Source organism: Sarcophilus harrisii, chromosome 4, assembly GCF_902635505.1.
Source record: "Sarcophilus harrisii chromosome 4, mSarHar1.11, whole genome shotgun sequence".
In the NCBI taxonomy this organism is placed as follows: domain Eukaryota; kingdom Metazoa; phylum Chordata; class Mammalia; order Dasyuromorphia; family Dasyuridae; genus Sarcophilus; species Sarcophilus harrisii.
In genome coordinates, this window is record NC_045429.1 from 379,143,054 (window position 1) to 379,159,044 (window position 15,991).

Consider the following 15,991-nt stretch of genomic DNA (forward strand, 5'->3'; position numbering starts at 1 on the left):
ATACTCCATCTCTCTTAAATTTCTTTCATTTTGTTTGAATTTTCCCATTGTGTTTCTCACATTGTACCTTATGTCATGATTATTTGGAACATATATTTCTATTCACTATTAAATTGTGAGTGTCTTAGGGACTTTTTAATTTTTTTTTTGTATTTCTGCCACCTAAGAATGCTTTATACATAATAGGTACTTAAAAATGTTTCCTTCAATTATTTATTTTTTATCTTTTATAAATTTATTGTTTTTTATTCATTATTTTTTCCTCTTTCTATAATAGGATCTAGTGTTATTGACATGTATCCTTTGACTCGGATGATACAAGACACAAAACAGATCCCACATAGTCATGATCGAGACATCAATGTCATGGTTTATAACAGAACTTTTCACCAATTACTCACTATTTGCTCTGAATCTATCATCAAAGTAAGTAAATTAGGTTCTTCAAACAAATAAAAGGCAAACCAAAAGAAAATCTCTTTTACCACCAAAACATTATTGAGAAACTTGGCAAGAATAATGGTGTTTATGATGTAAGCCTGTATTTCTGGAACTACTTTTGGTCTTTTATATTTCCAAAAAATTGGATAATCTATGAAAAGCAGGCTTTTTCAGTCTGTGTAACATGGTGACTCTAGTCAGTACTGGGTTGGTGCAATTTTTGTCTACCACAAAAGGTAATTTAAATGAATAAACTAAAGATGAGAATCTGGTGTACACTTTGAACTTAATTTCTTACAAACTGACTGTCATTGCCCTCATATTCCTTAGATGTATTATTTGTCCATAGGAAATTCAATTTATTATCAGAGTGATTGACATTGTTTAGTAGTTGTAGCAACAAAAGTTTGTCTAAAGTATAGTATAGCTCAGTTTTGTGGGAAAAGTCAAAGACTCATTCCATGTTGCTGTACAAATAACTAAAAATAGAGATCGATGTTGCAGAATAATGAATTATTTAGTGACCTAGGGATTTTATTTCTCTCTTATGTTTGTTTCTGAATCTGAATATTTCTCTGTATGATGGATAGAACTTGAAATATCTTTTGGAAACACATTCTATAGACTTCTAATATCTTGTGGGGGGGTTGTTTCTAAGAGTGGGGACAAGGAGGGGACCACAAAGCATACTAATGTCATTCCTCCACATACTGCTTTCATCGAGGTATTCCTAAATCCCTACTGCCTTTTTAGCCTTTGGGAGAGGCAGTATTGTTCAATTCATTCATCAAACATTTATTTACTAGGAATGGGAAGAGGAAGAACAGGGTAATAGGAAAATTCTGTGTTGAGAGGCAGGAGCCCTAGACTAAATCTAAATTTTAACACTTGCTACCTGTTTGATAATAGTTCAGCCTTTCAACATCTCTGAACTTCAGTTTTCCTTTGTGTGAAATGGAGATAATAATACTTGCACTGCTTTACAAATACTTGCACTGCTTTACAAGTCAGTCAATCCTCATTTATAAGTATCTACTATACATCAAGTATTGTGTTAAGCAGTGGTGAGATTGATTTTAATGTGCTATATAAATCCAGGTAATCCTTACTTGATTTTCTGGTTTGAAATGTTGGAGATTTACTGGACCCAAATTCTTTACAGAGTTTGGACAATTTCTACAAATTTCCAGCAATCACTTTTGGCTGCCTATGCATGCCCTCAGGCAAATTCAAGGTAGTATTGGCTTCCCAGTAGGAAAGGATGATAGCTCTTGAATTGAAAAAAAAATATATCAGAGATCATCTTGTCCAATCTCTTCATTATGAAGATGAGATAACTGAGCCCTAGGGAGTTTATTATTTGTCCAAGGTTACACCATTAATTTTTATTAGAGACAAAGAGGTCTTTTATTGGGGAAAACAAGGAAATATCCCATAGACGAACTGTCATCTCTTATGGGTTGAAAGGTGAAAATCCTTAAGGCAAAAATAGCTACCCATTGAAAATAGTTGATTCAAGTATAACTTTAGTGGGAAAGTCTGGATAAGGTTAGTATACCTGAGGCACTGCTTTATAAGTATTTTCATTTTGTAATCCCTCCAAGGACTCATAGATCACATTATTGCTGCTGCTGCTACTATTATTATAACATGTAGCCTAGTCCTGTTATTGCCAAACAGTTCTTTAGATGGTTATGTGTCTAGCCTCCTGGAACTCTTAAAAAAACTAAAAAAGAAGTGAATGAAATGAAGACTCTGTAAATGAAGGAGCCTTTTTAATTTATCACCACCAAAATTTTACTTTTTTTGAGTTTGCAGTTCTGATTTCCAAAATCTCTTTAGACTTCTCTCACTGAGCAATATGAGAAATGTCTATATTACCTTTTATCAGGATATACGGACTATGGAGAAAGGAACCTTAGAGGTTATATATGTCATTGTCTTTATTTAACAGATAAAGAAAGAGAAGCTCAGTGAGTCACATAGGTAGTATTAATACAAAGCTTGTTTTTATTTCAGGTCCTTTGATTCAAAATTCAGAACCCTTCCTTCTGTACCATGAATAAACCACATGGCAAATCAAGTACTATAGGACCAGAATAATCATCTCTAAAGACTCTAAAATTTTCCTAAATGCTCTGAAAACTGTGAATTAGAAATAAGAACTATTCTCAGTTCTATTATCTATTACTGAATGATAGTTTAATTTGAAATTAATTGGGGGAAGATAATACATGTTACAAATTTCATCAGGGTATCTAAGGATCAGTTAAGATACTTGAAAAGTGGTTCAACCTTCTTAGAGACATGTGTTACAAAATTTTTACCCTCTTTTCCAAATAACCAAATCATTATTGTCCAAGACATTAGAGAAAATATCTATCTACTCAGCCTGGATGTAATTAGCCAACTCAGAAATTATGTCCATCTTTCCTACCACTTATCTCTTGACATATAAAGGAAACAGTGAAGACTTCATTTGTAATCATTACCTATCCTTCTGCCTTTTGTAGAAAATGAGGTTTTTGTCATGACTCCCAATTACTCTTTCCTTTATGTCACTTTGAACATGATGAGTTACCAGTGTTTTACTTCTATTTAATGATCACTTTATTAAATATCCACTATTTCCAGGGCATGATGACTTACATCTATAATCCCTGTTGTTAAGAAGCCAGGTATATGGTTTAAAGCTGCAGTGGCTAGAGCTAACCCATTGCACATATTAAAGCTAGCACCACTATGGTGAATCTTAGAGAATAAAGAGTCACTGGGTCTGCCCAGATTAGAAATAGAACAACTCAAAGTGCCCATGTCAGTCATCAGTGAGATCAGGACCGTAATTGGCTGATATATCTCTAATCTAGGTGAGATGGTGGAGTGCTTTACATATGTAACTCTACAATTCTAAGTTTTAGAACTGAATAACTTCATTTCAAACAAAACTCAAATCTTAATACTGTAACTATTATTTTTTTAAAAAGCTTTTGCTAAAGAATTACAATTTTAGCTTTAATCAGGAAATGCATTCTGACAAAACTAACAATATTGTTTCTCCCTAAATCACCTTTTAATAAGTGTATAAGAATTCAAGAAATTAAATACTTGTAAATATTTTCAAACAAAATTCAATCATGCCTGAATGATTATAATTAGCAACTAGAGGGGAAAATTGGTAATTTCCAACTTTGTTTGAAATATGTATTATTAGTATTTGCAGTTATAAATAATGCATGTACATGTAATACTTTTCAGATTAAAAATACATCTTTTTAATGAGGTAGGTGGTCCAGGAATCATTATCTCCATTTTGCTAATAAAAGAATGAGGCAGAACTCAAGGGGTCTTTTGATGTTCAGTCAAAGACTCTTTTTAACATCTGCCAATTACTTGTGAATTCCTCTAAAGGAAAGATAAAAAAATGTTTAAATACAAATAAGGCTAAGATTAAAAACAAGTACTATTTGATTTATTAGAGATTTAGATAATTAGAAGAAAATGGTTTTCAGAATATAATAAAGTGCCATAAGTGGCATGTGATAATTCACTTATACATGAACATCACTCTTATTTATAAGAAATTTAAAGTTTTATTTGTTATTTCCTTCTTTGACTGTCCAAGGTCATACAAATATATACCATTCAGTATAAAATCGACAGGTTTTTCAAAATAATCAAGGTGTCACTTTGAGGCCAGCCAGGACTAGCTCTCTCTACAACCATGGCTTCCTGTTTGTAGTAGGGTAAAGGAGAGGGATACTTCCTAATAAGTAAATTTAGGATACTTATACTAGTACAAAATTAAGATCCTCTAAAGTCTCCAGTCTAGGTACTCATGCTTGATAGAATCAGCCACAGCATGTTATTGATTACTTTGATTGATTGATTGATTAAAAAAAGGAAAAAAAATTAAATTTGAGAATTCAGCTATCATTCCACAAATGAGTGCATTCCCACTCTCTTCTTCCATAGCATAATGTGAAAAAGAAATTTCTCCCATGCAAGTTTCCACCAATAAAATGGAGAAAGCAGAGCAACATCCTGACAACCACAAGTCCTGCTACTTATACCCATCTACCATCAATTCGTCCTGACTCTTCAACCAATTGGAAATAGAAGTCTCACCAGATCTGCTTCTGCCTTACATCCTATTAGCCTGCCTAGAAGTCATTCCATCCCTTTGTTCCAATTTGTGTGTCTACCTTTAGTAGCCTAGAATTTCCAAATTGCCACGACTTGTCCTTTATGAAACTCTTCTGAGTTCTCTCTTCATCCTTTTCATTTTTCCTTAGATTTCTATGTCTTCTCCAGATTAAAATATTCCCTGTTCCCTGGCACTGGTCTCTCCTGGGAAATGAGGCCCTGGTTTTTTTGTCTACTAAATAAAATACTATCATATGAAGGCTAGTTGTGGCACTGAACTTCGATGGTTAGAGGAAAGACTGAGGCATAGTTCTGCCTCATTTAAATCCAAAATTCACTCCAAAGTCAAAGCATTACCCTGATGATATCATAGATGCTCTTTAAGAATAAAAGATGAACAATAACAACAACAAAAATAAAAACAAACCCCCATTATTAAAAAATTGTTTCCTTCTAAAATCTCTTCAATTATAGCAGATACTTCACAATGGTTATGTTGACAGGGAAAAAGTATTTTGGGTCCCTAAGGGCTGTTCACTTTGTTGGAGTCACTATGGATTCTAGAGTTAGGCATCTTAGTCCTGTTTGCCTAAGTCTTTTAGGAATGGGTCATTCAATCTCTACCAAACCTGGCTCATAGAATAAAATATTCAGTCTCATAACTTCCTACTAGGTTATACAATAGTCTCCTAACTGACTTCCCTCATCTAATTTCTTCCTTCTACAATCCTCCTCCATGCAGCTGCCAAATGTTTCTAAAGGTGGTTTATGACCACCACCCAACCCTACATTCAAGAAGCTTCACATTGATTCTAACCCTAAATGCTCATTCCTCTACTTGACATTTAAAGCCTTTCATAATCTGCCTTCAGCTTCTCTTTCTAGGCTCACCATTCATTATTTAACCTCTCATAGTCTGTATTCCAACAACACTGGATTACTTGATGTACATGATTTTTCATCTGTGAAATCTTTGCCTTTACACAAACTGTCCTCCATTCCTGGAATACTCTGCCTCTTTATCTATCTCTCTCTTGGAATCATTTTTTTTTTTTCCAGAGGCAATTGGGATTAAGTGTTTTGCCCAGGGTCACACAGCTAAGAAGTGTTAAGTGTCTGAGGTCAGGTTTGAACTCAGATCCTCCTAACTTCTGACTGATGTTCTATCCACTGAGCCACCTAGCTGTTAGCTGTCCCTCTCTTGGAATCTTTAACCTCTTTTCTATATCCATCCCAAGGCTACTTCTTACAAGAAGCCATTTCTGTTTTTCTTAGTTATCATTCCTGCTTCCCTCTCACAAATTATGTATGTTTTGTATTAATACATATTGTTTATTCTCAGAAAAATATCAAGTCCTTTAAGTCAGGACCTGTTTTCATTTTTTGTTTGTGAATTCCCAGTACCTCCACAGTGTTCAGCACATAAGCCCTTTAAAAATTGTATTAAATTATCATCATACCACACTGGTTTATGCTACAATTCATGTGACACTGAAAACATCAGAAAACAATTAAGAAATAGAACTGATCATATTTATGGGACTTTCAATCCTTTTTTGGATCAATAAGCCAATTTAGGAAAAAGAATTGTATATAGCTCAAAAAACTGCTTGGTACATAGAAAATAAAATTTAAGTAAATTGATTGGATTTTAAAGACTTTCCTTTCCCACCCACTTTCAACCTTTATCAAACCTTGATAACTCATGAATAAACCTCTAATGAAAAATCTAGCCATAGAAGGTTGTCATCTATAATTAGAGTTGCTACTTTCTTGAATATACTACCAATAATCTTTCTTACCAACTTTACCAATTTTTCTAGATTTCATGTTAACGTATGTCCCAATGTAATAGCAAGAAGGTGGGCCTGAAACTCTGGAGAGCCATATTCTAGTTCTAGTACCACTATGGCCTAGCTATATGACATTGAGCAAGTCATTTGAGCTATCTAGTATTTTCACCTATAAAATAAAAGTGAAATTACCTGGAAGGTTCCTTTAAATTCTGTGATTCTTTATTCATTTCTATTACTATTCTAGGATGCTTTGGTTATACTTGTGTCTAGTTCAATTCTTCCAGTTTGACCTAAGCCTGATTCATCTTTTGTCCAGTTGCTCACTTTGGTTTAGGTCTATTTAAATTAGAATGTCCTAAACAATGTCCTACTTCCTGTCCAAATCACTATCTGCTTTATGATCAAGAGAATAATTGCCATAAATATCTATTGCATATTGTTTATACAGTTCAAAGCTGTACAACACAACCTCATCAATTTTTTTTCATGGAAATAATCTTGGAGTATAAGGTATTATAATAGTTATCAAGTATGACATGGTTTGAATATTATCAAATATTCTCATATGAACTAAAAGACAAATTGATCATTTGATTTCTCTCTATTAGGTCTGGGAACTAGAGACAGGACATCAAATATATCAGATTTTTGATCCCCATGGAAGCAATGTTGAAGTAACAACTGCTGCTATTGATAAGAGTGGATTTGTTCTTGCTACAGGGGCATACACTGGTAAGACTTATCTCTTGAGGTGTATCTCTGCCTATGTTAACCCCCTAGACATCTGCAATCAATAAGGCTAAAGAATTTATTTGTTTTTGGTGGGATAGGGTGCTGGGGAAGAGCAGGTTTGAGTGGGAAAGCATGATACTAACACCAGTTTCACTTTGATGACCTTATATCACTAATTCCATATTCCCAGGCTTTTGGTTTTATATTTATAGCCCTTGATATGGACTGATGGAAATGCCTCTTGCCTAGGTTTGCGCTATCACTGCTATTGTTTCTTATTGATGTTCATTCATTTCCAGCTGTTTCTGACTCTTTGTCCCATTTGGGGTATTCTTGGCAAAGATATTGGAGTAATTTGTTATTTCCTTCTCCAGCTCATTTTTTAGATGAGGAAACTGAGACAAACAGGGTTAAATGTCTTGCCCAAGGTCACACAGTTAGTAAGTATCTGAGACCAGATTTGAATTCAGGAAGATGAATCTTCCTGCCTCTAAGTCAAGAACTCTGTACCTGCTATACCACCTAGCTGTCTGATACCCCTGCATCACATAGTATATAGCTTATATACTAGAATGTTTAGCTAACATGCTAACCTTAGCTAGTCACTCCTTGTAATAGTCTTCTTTAAAATGTAATCTTCTCTTGTTGGGGTTTCCTTGAGGTCTCTGGAGCAGCCTTCCTCTCAGTTTAGTAATCACCCCAAATGCAGCCAGGGGTTAAAGTCCAAATCCTTTGTTGTCTCCTTCAAAATCTTGTCTCCTTCACTTGGAGCTCAGCTAGTTTTTCTGAAGGCCTTCTGGATCTTGATTTCAGACAGGACAACCTGGCACCACTTCTCTGTCTTTCTTAGTTCTACCCAACTGCCTTCTCTGGCTTCTGAATCCTTTCAACTTCCAAGGGTTTCTGCTTCAGCCTCCAGCCACCACAAAGATGGACAATGGAATGAATGTCTCAGCCTCCCAGAGCTTCTAGTGTGCTTGTCCTTTCTGGCCCTGAGAGCTTCTCCTTATATGTTCCACACTGAGTATATACCAATCACTATATCACTAGGAAACCATTATTTGTTGTAGGATTAAATCAATGCTGAATTAGATTAAACCACTATCTCCTCAATTGCACTGACTTAGCACTTTGTTTCAAGTTCTGGCCCATAACAACTCTGTTTACCAAAAATGGGTCCTGGAACCTGACAAAGGGTTCAGCTCACCTAGAATTTATTTCATTTGTTATTTAACTTCCTTCCTTTGACATGAAGAAATAGCCACTATAGACTTTAGTAAGAGGAGAAAGGAAGAGGATGGAAAAAGAGCAAATAGTAACGGACTGAACTTTAAGAAGGTTAAACTAGTACAAGAAAGCACTTGCACAGTGTCTCATATATAAGAGCATAGCATCATAGATTTAGAGCTGGAAAGGATTGTAGAGATAATCTAGTTCTTGTCCCTCATGTTCTAGATGTGGTGATTGAGGTCAGAGAGTTTGAATGATTCATTTCAGATCATATTATTAGTGTCAGAGCCAGATATTGACTCCCCTGTTATGATTAGAACAATGCCTTATATTAGTGACACATTTTACATATTACAAAGAGCTTTAGATGCAGAGGGAAAGGAGCAGAGAAAAGGCCCTGTAAAAATAAGCCTGGAATGAACTGGAGAAGATAGCAAAACTATCTCTACATTTTTCATCATCCTGAACTTTTTCCAGCCTCATAGCACTCACCTCCTTGCTCTCTTTTCCATTCAACTTGAATCTGATTCCCCAAGTTTCCTGAATGTCAAAGGACTTCAGATAGTGGAAACCTTTGGTTCTGTCACTATGATTTTTGTAGACAAATGGGAAGTAACAGCATGATTACTGCATCATGGGAATAGAGCAATGGTCTAGTGGAGACTTAGGTCAGGGATGCTGAGAGTACAGCATTATAAAAAATAGTAAGAATGGACTCTTCATCAAAGGCAATTGGGAATATTAGCTTAGACAGATGAGAAGAAGCAGCTTTTTGGCAAGAGGGGGTGGGAAAAGGGAAGTTAGAGACCTTTGCCAGTAACATAACTAGAAGAGCTTGGGGTCTCATAGCATCCATTGGCAGAAGCCAATAATATAGAATAATTTCCTTTATAACTCAACTCCCAAGCTTATAGTCTAAGGGAGTAGAAGAAAAGTAAAACAAAGATCGACTTTTTAAACTTCTAAATAACTTCCCTACCTCTACACATTCTGAAATAACTAAACTAGGTTAACTATCTGGGCCAGACTTACATTAGACTAAATTCCACATTTGGGGGATCTCATGATTATTTCTGGAGCCCCATTAAGTTTACATTTAGAACTGTCTCTATATCCATCCCATCACCAATTTCCCTACCTGATTTCTGGTCTCAGAAAGTTCTTTAACAAGAATCTTTAATTACATATTTAGAAGTGAGGTTAAAAAAAAAACCAAATATCTGGGAGTCATAAAACATTGTCATAAATGACTTTTCAGTCAAAGTCTGCAAGATAATATGGAAGCCTTTTACTTTTGTGCATGTTTTGATATAGTTAGGAAATAATAGAGGTGAATAGTTAAAGCTGAGACAAGAAAACTTTTTTATTTAGGGTAAAAATAATAGTGGAGTACAACAATAGGCACAGTTGTGCCATGAGAAGGAATGACCTATCTCCCAAACAGCCATACCTGTACACATTTTGAGGTTGGATACAACGTGGAATCCAGGAAAAAGTATCCTGTTTGATGGGATGTCAGTTGCTGAAGCTGGTCAAGGGAGTTGACTGCCCCATATGGTGCAATTTAAAAGAGAAAGGGGGGGAAAAATTCAGAGATGGCAATTTCCAGACTACCTGGGGAGGATATACACTCTTCTCTGTTCTGGAGAAAGTGAAAGCCTTCAATTCCAGTGCAATGGAATTGCTCTTTATTCTGCAATAAAGGTCAAGCCCCTTATTCTGAAATAAAGGAAGCTATTGATAAAGAGAGAGAAAGGGTTCCAGAATAAGGAAATTAGAGATTCCTAAAATAGTTTGCGTGTGTGTGTGTGTGTGTGTGTGTGTGTGTGTGTGTAGAGCTGAGTTTATAATTTTGTTTAGGGCTACTCTTGTTATAAGAAGTGAGCACAAGGTTTAAAGTGCTGTTTGTTTTAATGTATACACCCACAGAGAATCCACAGTTTAATAGAAAAACTCCTTGTTCTATTGCTTGTTAGAAACTTTCATATATCTATTAATCACTATTTTTCTCCTTTTATCCAGGCACAGTTAAACTCTGGGATTTTGGAAGTGGGCAAGAAATGAAAATGTTATTTGAAGGGAAAGACTGGAAAGAGGATGATCATTGTTTGAGCCAGATAGCCTTCGTAACAACTGATAAAAAAAATCACTACCTGATCCTAGCTCTGGAGTTCAACGGGAAGATCAAACTTGTACAGGTTTTCCATTTCATCTACGCATTTATTTTCTGACTTTTCTACTCTTTGAAGTTTATTTAGAATTTATTTGCGGATTTTAGTGATTCATCTTTATAGTTAACCTCAGTTGGACTATTTTTTCTAAATTTGCCAAGATGATTCTCACTACCTTTCCCTTTGGCTTCCTTTGTATATTTATTGTCCCCTGGGAAGAATGGCTGCCCAGCCACCAGCAGCCTGCCCTTAGCTGCCAGCAAAGGAGATTTATTAAACTACTTCAGTCAGATGACCAAAGCTTTGCTGAAGAGCAAAGCTGGGCTCTTTGACCAAAAGTACACAGAAGCTATCTATATCTGGGATGCTATCCAAGACCTTTTTAGGATTAGTCATTGGAGGACTAGATCATACAAAGTCTCTGACTGTGCATAAGAAACAGAGAGTCTATTCCTGTTCAGTGAGAACAAAGTCACCCTATCATCAAAATAACTATGCTTTGAAGATCCAATAGATTCAATTGGAAGCTTGGTATAGTGAATAAAATACTGGACCTGTTTTGAGACCTTACCTGAGACACTAGCTGTGTGTTCCTGGACTTAAAGTTAATGACTCGGTTCTTTCATCTAGAAAAATCTAGAAACCTAACAGGATTGTTGTGAGATCAAATATGATAATGTCTGTAAAGTGTTTTGCAAACAACACAGCATATGTAAGCCATTATTATTGGAAGGTTTAGACAAGCCTCCTTGTTTTTCCTGTGTATGTACCACCACTTAGGAAGCTAATGCCTTCCTTACATAAGTAATTAAAGCTATACCATTTATCCTGATTACTGAGTGAATCTGTTTGTTCTCCTTGTCTGGAACTAAAGAATTTATTTGCTCATCTTTCAGAAGGACTAAAATTCAGAAATAATTTCCTCCTTGAATAAGAAAGATATTATGAAACCTTAGCAAAGGTTAAGAAAACAGATAGGTCTGCTCCTAGAGAGGTGAAGTCAAAAGTTTCTCTTATTTGCATCTGCTTTCCTGTCATTGTCCTAGAGCTCACAGAAGGATACTTTGGAAAGGAATTTCCAAGGGTACACAAATTGCTAATTCTTTTGTAAGTTAACAGTATACAATATGTCATGGTGCTCTCCTTCATAATCTACATTTTTCATATTACATACATTTCATTTTACATGTCATTTTGACATATCCTTTTCTAAGTTCAGAAAAACTGAGACACAGCCCCATATATAAATTTCCTGGAGTTACTTTTGAGACAGGGAATAGTTGATGTTTGTTTAATGTCCATTGATACCTTTAGTACAATTTGAAGCACTAATTACTATACAAATTCACATTTTAAATGGGCCACTTCAACTTCACAACCATTCTGTTGATTTAAGAAAGTACATTAAATGTATCTAAAGAAATCTTGGTTCTTTTCTGAAACAAGCTGTTATACCTTGAAACAATAAATGAGAGTCCAAAATTAGAAAACGTAAGATGAACAAATTTCAAGTTAAGGAACTCTTCTAATTCAACTGTTGGCCTCATTTTAAAGAGAAAGAAGGACAACTACAGAAGATGAAGAGTTATAGAAGCTCATAGATGATACACAGTAGACCCAGAATTGCAACCCAGATTGTGTGGATACAAATCTAGTGCACTTTCTATTAAACAGTAGTTTGATTAGGATTTGTCTGTTCACTCTACAGTAGTATGTTTTGGCACAGATAATTTTACTGCAAAAAATTCCCTTTTTTGGCAAGGCAAATTGGGGTGCCTGAGGCCAGATTTGAACTCAGTGTCTCCTGACTCTAAGGCTGGTCCTCTATCCATCGTGGCATCTAACTGCCCCTGCAACATTCCTTTTTACAGAGGGCTGCTGCAGTACATTTAAAATTTGATTTTATTTATATATCCATGTCCTACAGTAACTTTTAGGCAAATGGGTCATACTGACAAAGAATAACTAGAGTATATATTAGTAACACAGTATAATGGAAAATGGGTTGGATCTGAAGTTAAGAGGACCGAGTTCTAATTCAAACCCTACTATTTACTTTATATGTCTTTGGGTCAGATTCCAAAGATACCGAGGTCATCCCTCTGCATCCTGGCCATCACCAATCATCTTGACTTTTTGCCTTGCTTAATGACACACTAAGAGAGAATGACTTTGTGCAACTCTGCATATAACTCCATGAAGTCATTTGTCCACTTAGAAAATGAAGAACGAACAACAACATCAGACTTTGAGAAAGCCACCACTTCTCTGGGCTTTGGCCTTTTTCATTTGTAAAATAAGAAATCTGGATCATCTACAGAGCCTCTGAGGTCCTTCCAGCTCTACAGTCTGTGATCTAGGGTTTATATATATAATATTATAATTATTAATATTATATTAATTAATCTAATATAAATATTTTTGTCCGCCTGCCCAAGAGGAGTCAGCCAGAACCAATGCTGAAAAACAGGCACATGAAGCAACTCTAGAAGCCAGAGGCAGTCCTGAGATGAATGATCGGCTCCAGCAGTTAGAGAGAGAGATTACACAGCATAGAGATAAATCCATAGTCATCTCCCAGAGTTCTTTCACTGGGTGTAGTTGGTTCAGTTCATTACTGCTCTATTGGAACTGATTTGGTTCATCTCATTGTTGAAGAGGGTCACGTCCATCAGAATTGATCATCATACAATATTGTTGTTGAAGTATATAATGATCTCCTTTCACTCAGCATCAGTTCGTGTTAAGTCTCTCCAGGCCTTTCTGAAATTATCTTGTTGGTCATTTCTTAACGAACAATAATATTCCATAATATTCATATACCACAAGACTGGTTTATTTTGCCATTTCCTTCTCCAGTTCATTTTACATATGAGGAAACTGAGGCAAATAGGGTTAAGTGACTTGCCCATGGTCACACAGCTAGGTAAGTGTCTGAAGCTGGTTTCAAACTCAGGTATTCCTGACTCTAGATCCAGTGCTCTGTATACGGTGCCAACCAGTTGCCCTTGACTTTCTTTATTTTTGTAGTTAAAATGAGAGTTCATACTTTGGAATTTCCAAAGTATGGATTTACTTTTGATTTTTAGTAGAGAATTATTATGGTCAGAATGGTGCATTATGAAAATTACTTTGGCAATGTTTGTGTGAAGGATTATTTAGAGAATGAAACCCAAAGTTCGGGATTTCCTTTTGAATCATACATCTATATACAAGATTCTGTCCTTAAATTTCAACACCTTTATTTCTTGGTATATAAAATTTCATTCTTAGAATTGTCTAAAAGATAGTAGCTGTTAGGGTTTCCCCCTTTTTCTAGTTTGAATTCTAGAATTAAAATTCTAATTTTTTGAATTTTCCAAATTCAAATTTGATTTGGTTTATAAATCATTTAAAGTATAAAACCGATCCATCACTGCTATATATCTTTTCTCTTATTCAAGTGATTTTATCTCTCAAATTGATATAATGTAATCTGCATTAGAACTTTTGTTTTTTCTTTATCTCTTGCATATGTGCCCCTAGAAATAACTATATTTAAATGTATTTAAATTTTAAATTTAGTATGGGGTATCATGCTTAGGTCCTAGAGGTGCAAGAATAAAATAAAATAATATCCTTTACCTCAAAGAGTTTATAATCTAATAGAAAGGAAAGAATAAGCATAAGAATAATTATAATGCAAGGCAGATTCTCAGTACAGAGAAGATATCCAAATAAAATGCTCTGAGATCTAGAAGTAGGTACAATAGTGATAGACTTAGAATCAAGAAGAATATATGCAGGAAAAAGAACTTCAGATGGGACCTGAAAAAAAAATAGAATGGATTTTAAGAGGCAGAGCTATAAAAAAGGAGGAATGGAAGTCATTTTGGCAGATAGAATGATGTAAATAAAGGTCCAACAATGAGAATTCCAAAAAGTGGGAGGTCCAACAAACAGAGTAATAAGAAAAAAATTATTAAATAACCTGTTGTGAGCAAAATACTAGCTTCATCCCTGGGCTAAAGGCAGTTTATTAAAACAGTATCTTTGCCTTTATGGAACTTAAAGTCAAAGTGGTTGGAATGTAGTATTTCTTAAGATGAATAACATGAGATACAATTGAAAAGGCAGATTGGAGTCACAGTTTGGAAGGCTTTGAAAGTCATGATAAGGAATTTATTCTCTATTCAATAGGCATAAAGAGTCACTAAAGATTTTTAGTAGAGGATTATTATGGTCAGAATGGTGCATTATGAAAATTACTTTGGCAATGTTTGTGTGAAGGATTGATTAGAAAATGAAGAGATTGGAAACCAGAACATCAGTCACAGGGAAATCAATGTACTAGGCCAGAGGATAGTTGAATTAGAATAGTTGGAATCATAACATAAAGAAGAAAATTAATGGAAGAGATTATTTTGGAAATAGAAACTGAATGATAGGGATGAGGCAGAGTGAAGACTCAAAAATAACTCAAATGTTTTAAACTTGGATGATTTAGAGCATAGAGATACCATAAATAGAAATAAAGATGTTAGGAGGAAAAATATGATTCATAGGGAAAATAATGGATTTTGTTTTGTACACATTGAGTTTAAGATATCAGCAGGATATACCAAATAGTAGGGGTTCTTAAACTTAGAAGTTGGTGAACTTTTTAAATAATATTTTTATTTTTAAAAATATAATTTGTTTTTTAAAATAATTCTATGTGTTTTATTTGATGCATTTTAAAATATCATTTTATTGGAGTTCATAAGGTTTAGCAGACTGCCAAAATAGTCTATGGCATAATAAAAAGGTTAAGAACCTCTGTACTAATTGCAACATCTAGCAGGCAAACAGAATTTTAGTACAGAATCTGGGGAAAACTACATAGCTGGAAATGTGTACCTGGGATTCATTCACATAATTGTAATAATTGAAGTCACAAGAAAATAAATATTATAAAGAAAAATGTGTAATGAAAAAGAAAGCAGGGAAGATAGAAGGAGGGGAAAGGAGGAAAGAAAAAGAATAAAGACATCTGGGAATCACTACATTTGTGAGCAGAGAAAGAAGAGCTAAGGAAGGTAGGAGAATCAGGAAGGTAATAAAGTATCTTGGAAGTCTGCTTTTAAAAGTAGGTATCAAAAAAGAAGGTGCAGTCAACAGTATCAGATGAGTACTGAAAACACTACTGGATTTAGAAATTCTGGCAGAACATTCAGAAATGAATAAGGAAGACTGGTTTCAAAGTGTTTAAGACAATAGGTAAAAAGGAGGTAAAGGCAGGGAAAGTATAAGAAGTATAAGAAGGTATATAGTTATATAGTACTTTCACATTTATAAAACACTTTTTTTATAACAACTTTGAGGGTAGTGTCAACTACATTATTATCCCCTTTTTAGAGGTGAGAAAATGATTTTTAGAGAGTTGTGATTTCCCCAAAGTCACACCACTATGTGAGAGTCAGAACTTGTCTCAATCTATTAACAATTGTGATTTTCTTC

General features: G+C 34.8%; 1 protein-coding gene across 8 annotated transcripts in view; it reads left to right on the forward strand.

Annotated features, from left to right (window-relative positions):
• WDR64 (WD repeat domain 64) overlaps positions 1-15,991 on the forward strand; it is a 173,240-nt gene that overhangs the window by 88,351 nt on the left and 68,898 nt on the right. For 7 of the 8 annotated variants that reach the window (XM_031966959.1, XM_031966963.1, XM_031966961.1 and 4 more), the window contains 3 exons: positions 278-426; positions 6,989-7,112; positions 10,365-10,540. In XM_031966959.1, coding sequence (XP_031822819.1) covers positions 278-426; positions 6,989-7,112; positions 10,365-10,540 — 449 coding nt within the window. The remainder of the gene's footprint in view (positions 1-277; positions 427-6,988; positions 7,113-10,364; positions 10,541-15,991) is intronic. The other variant, XM_031966960.1, reaches the window with a different exon arrangement.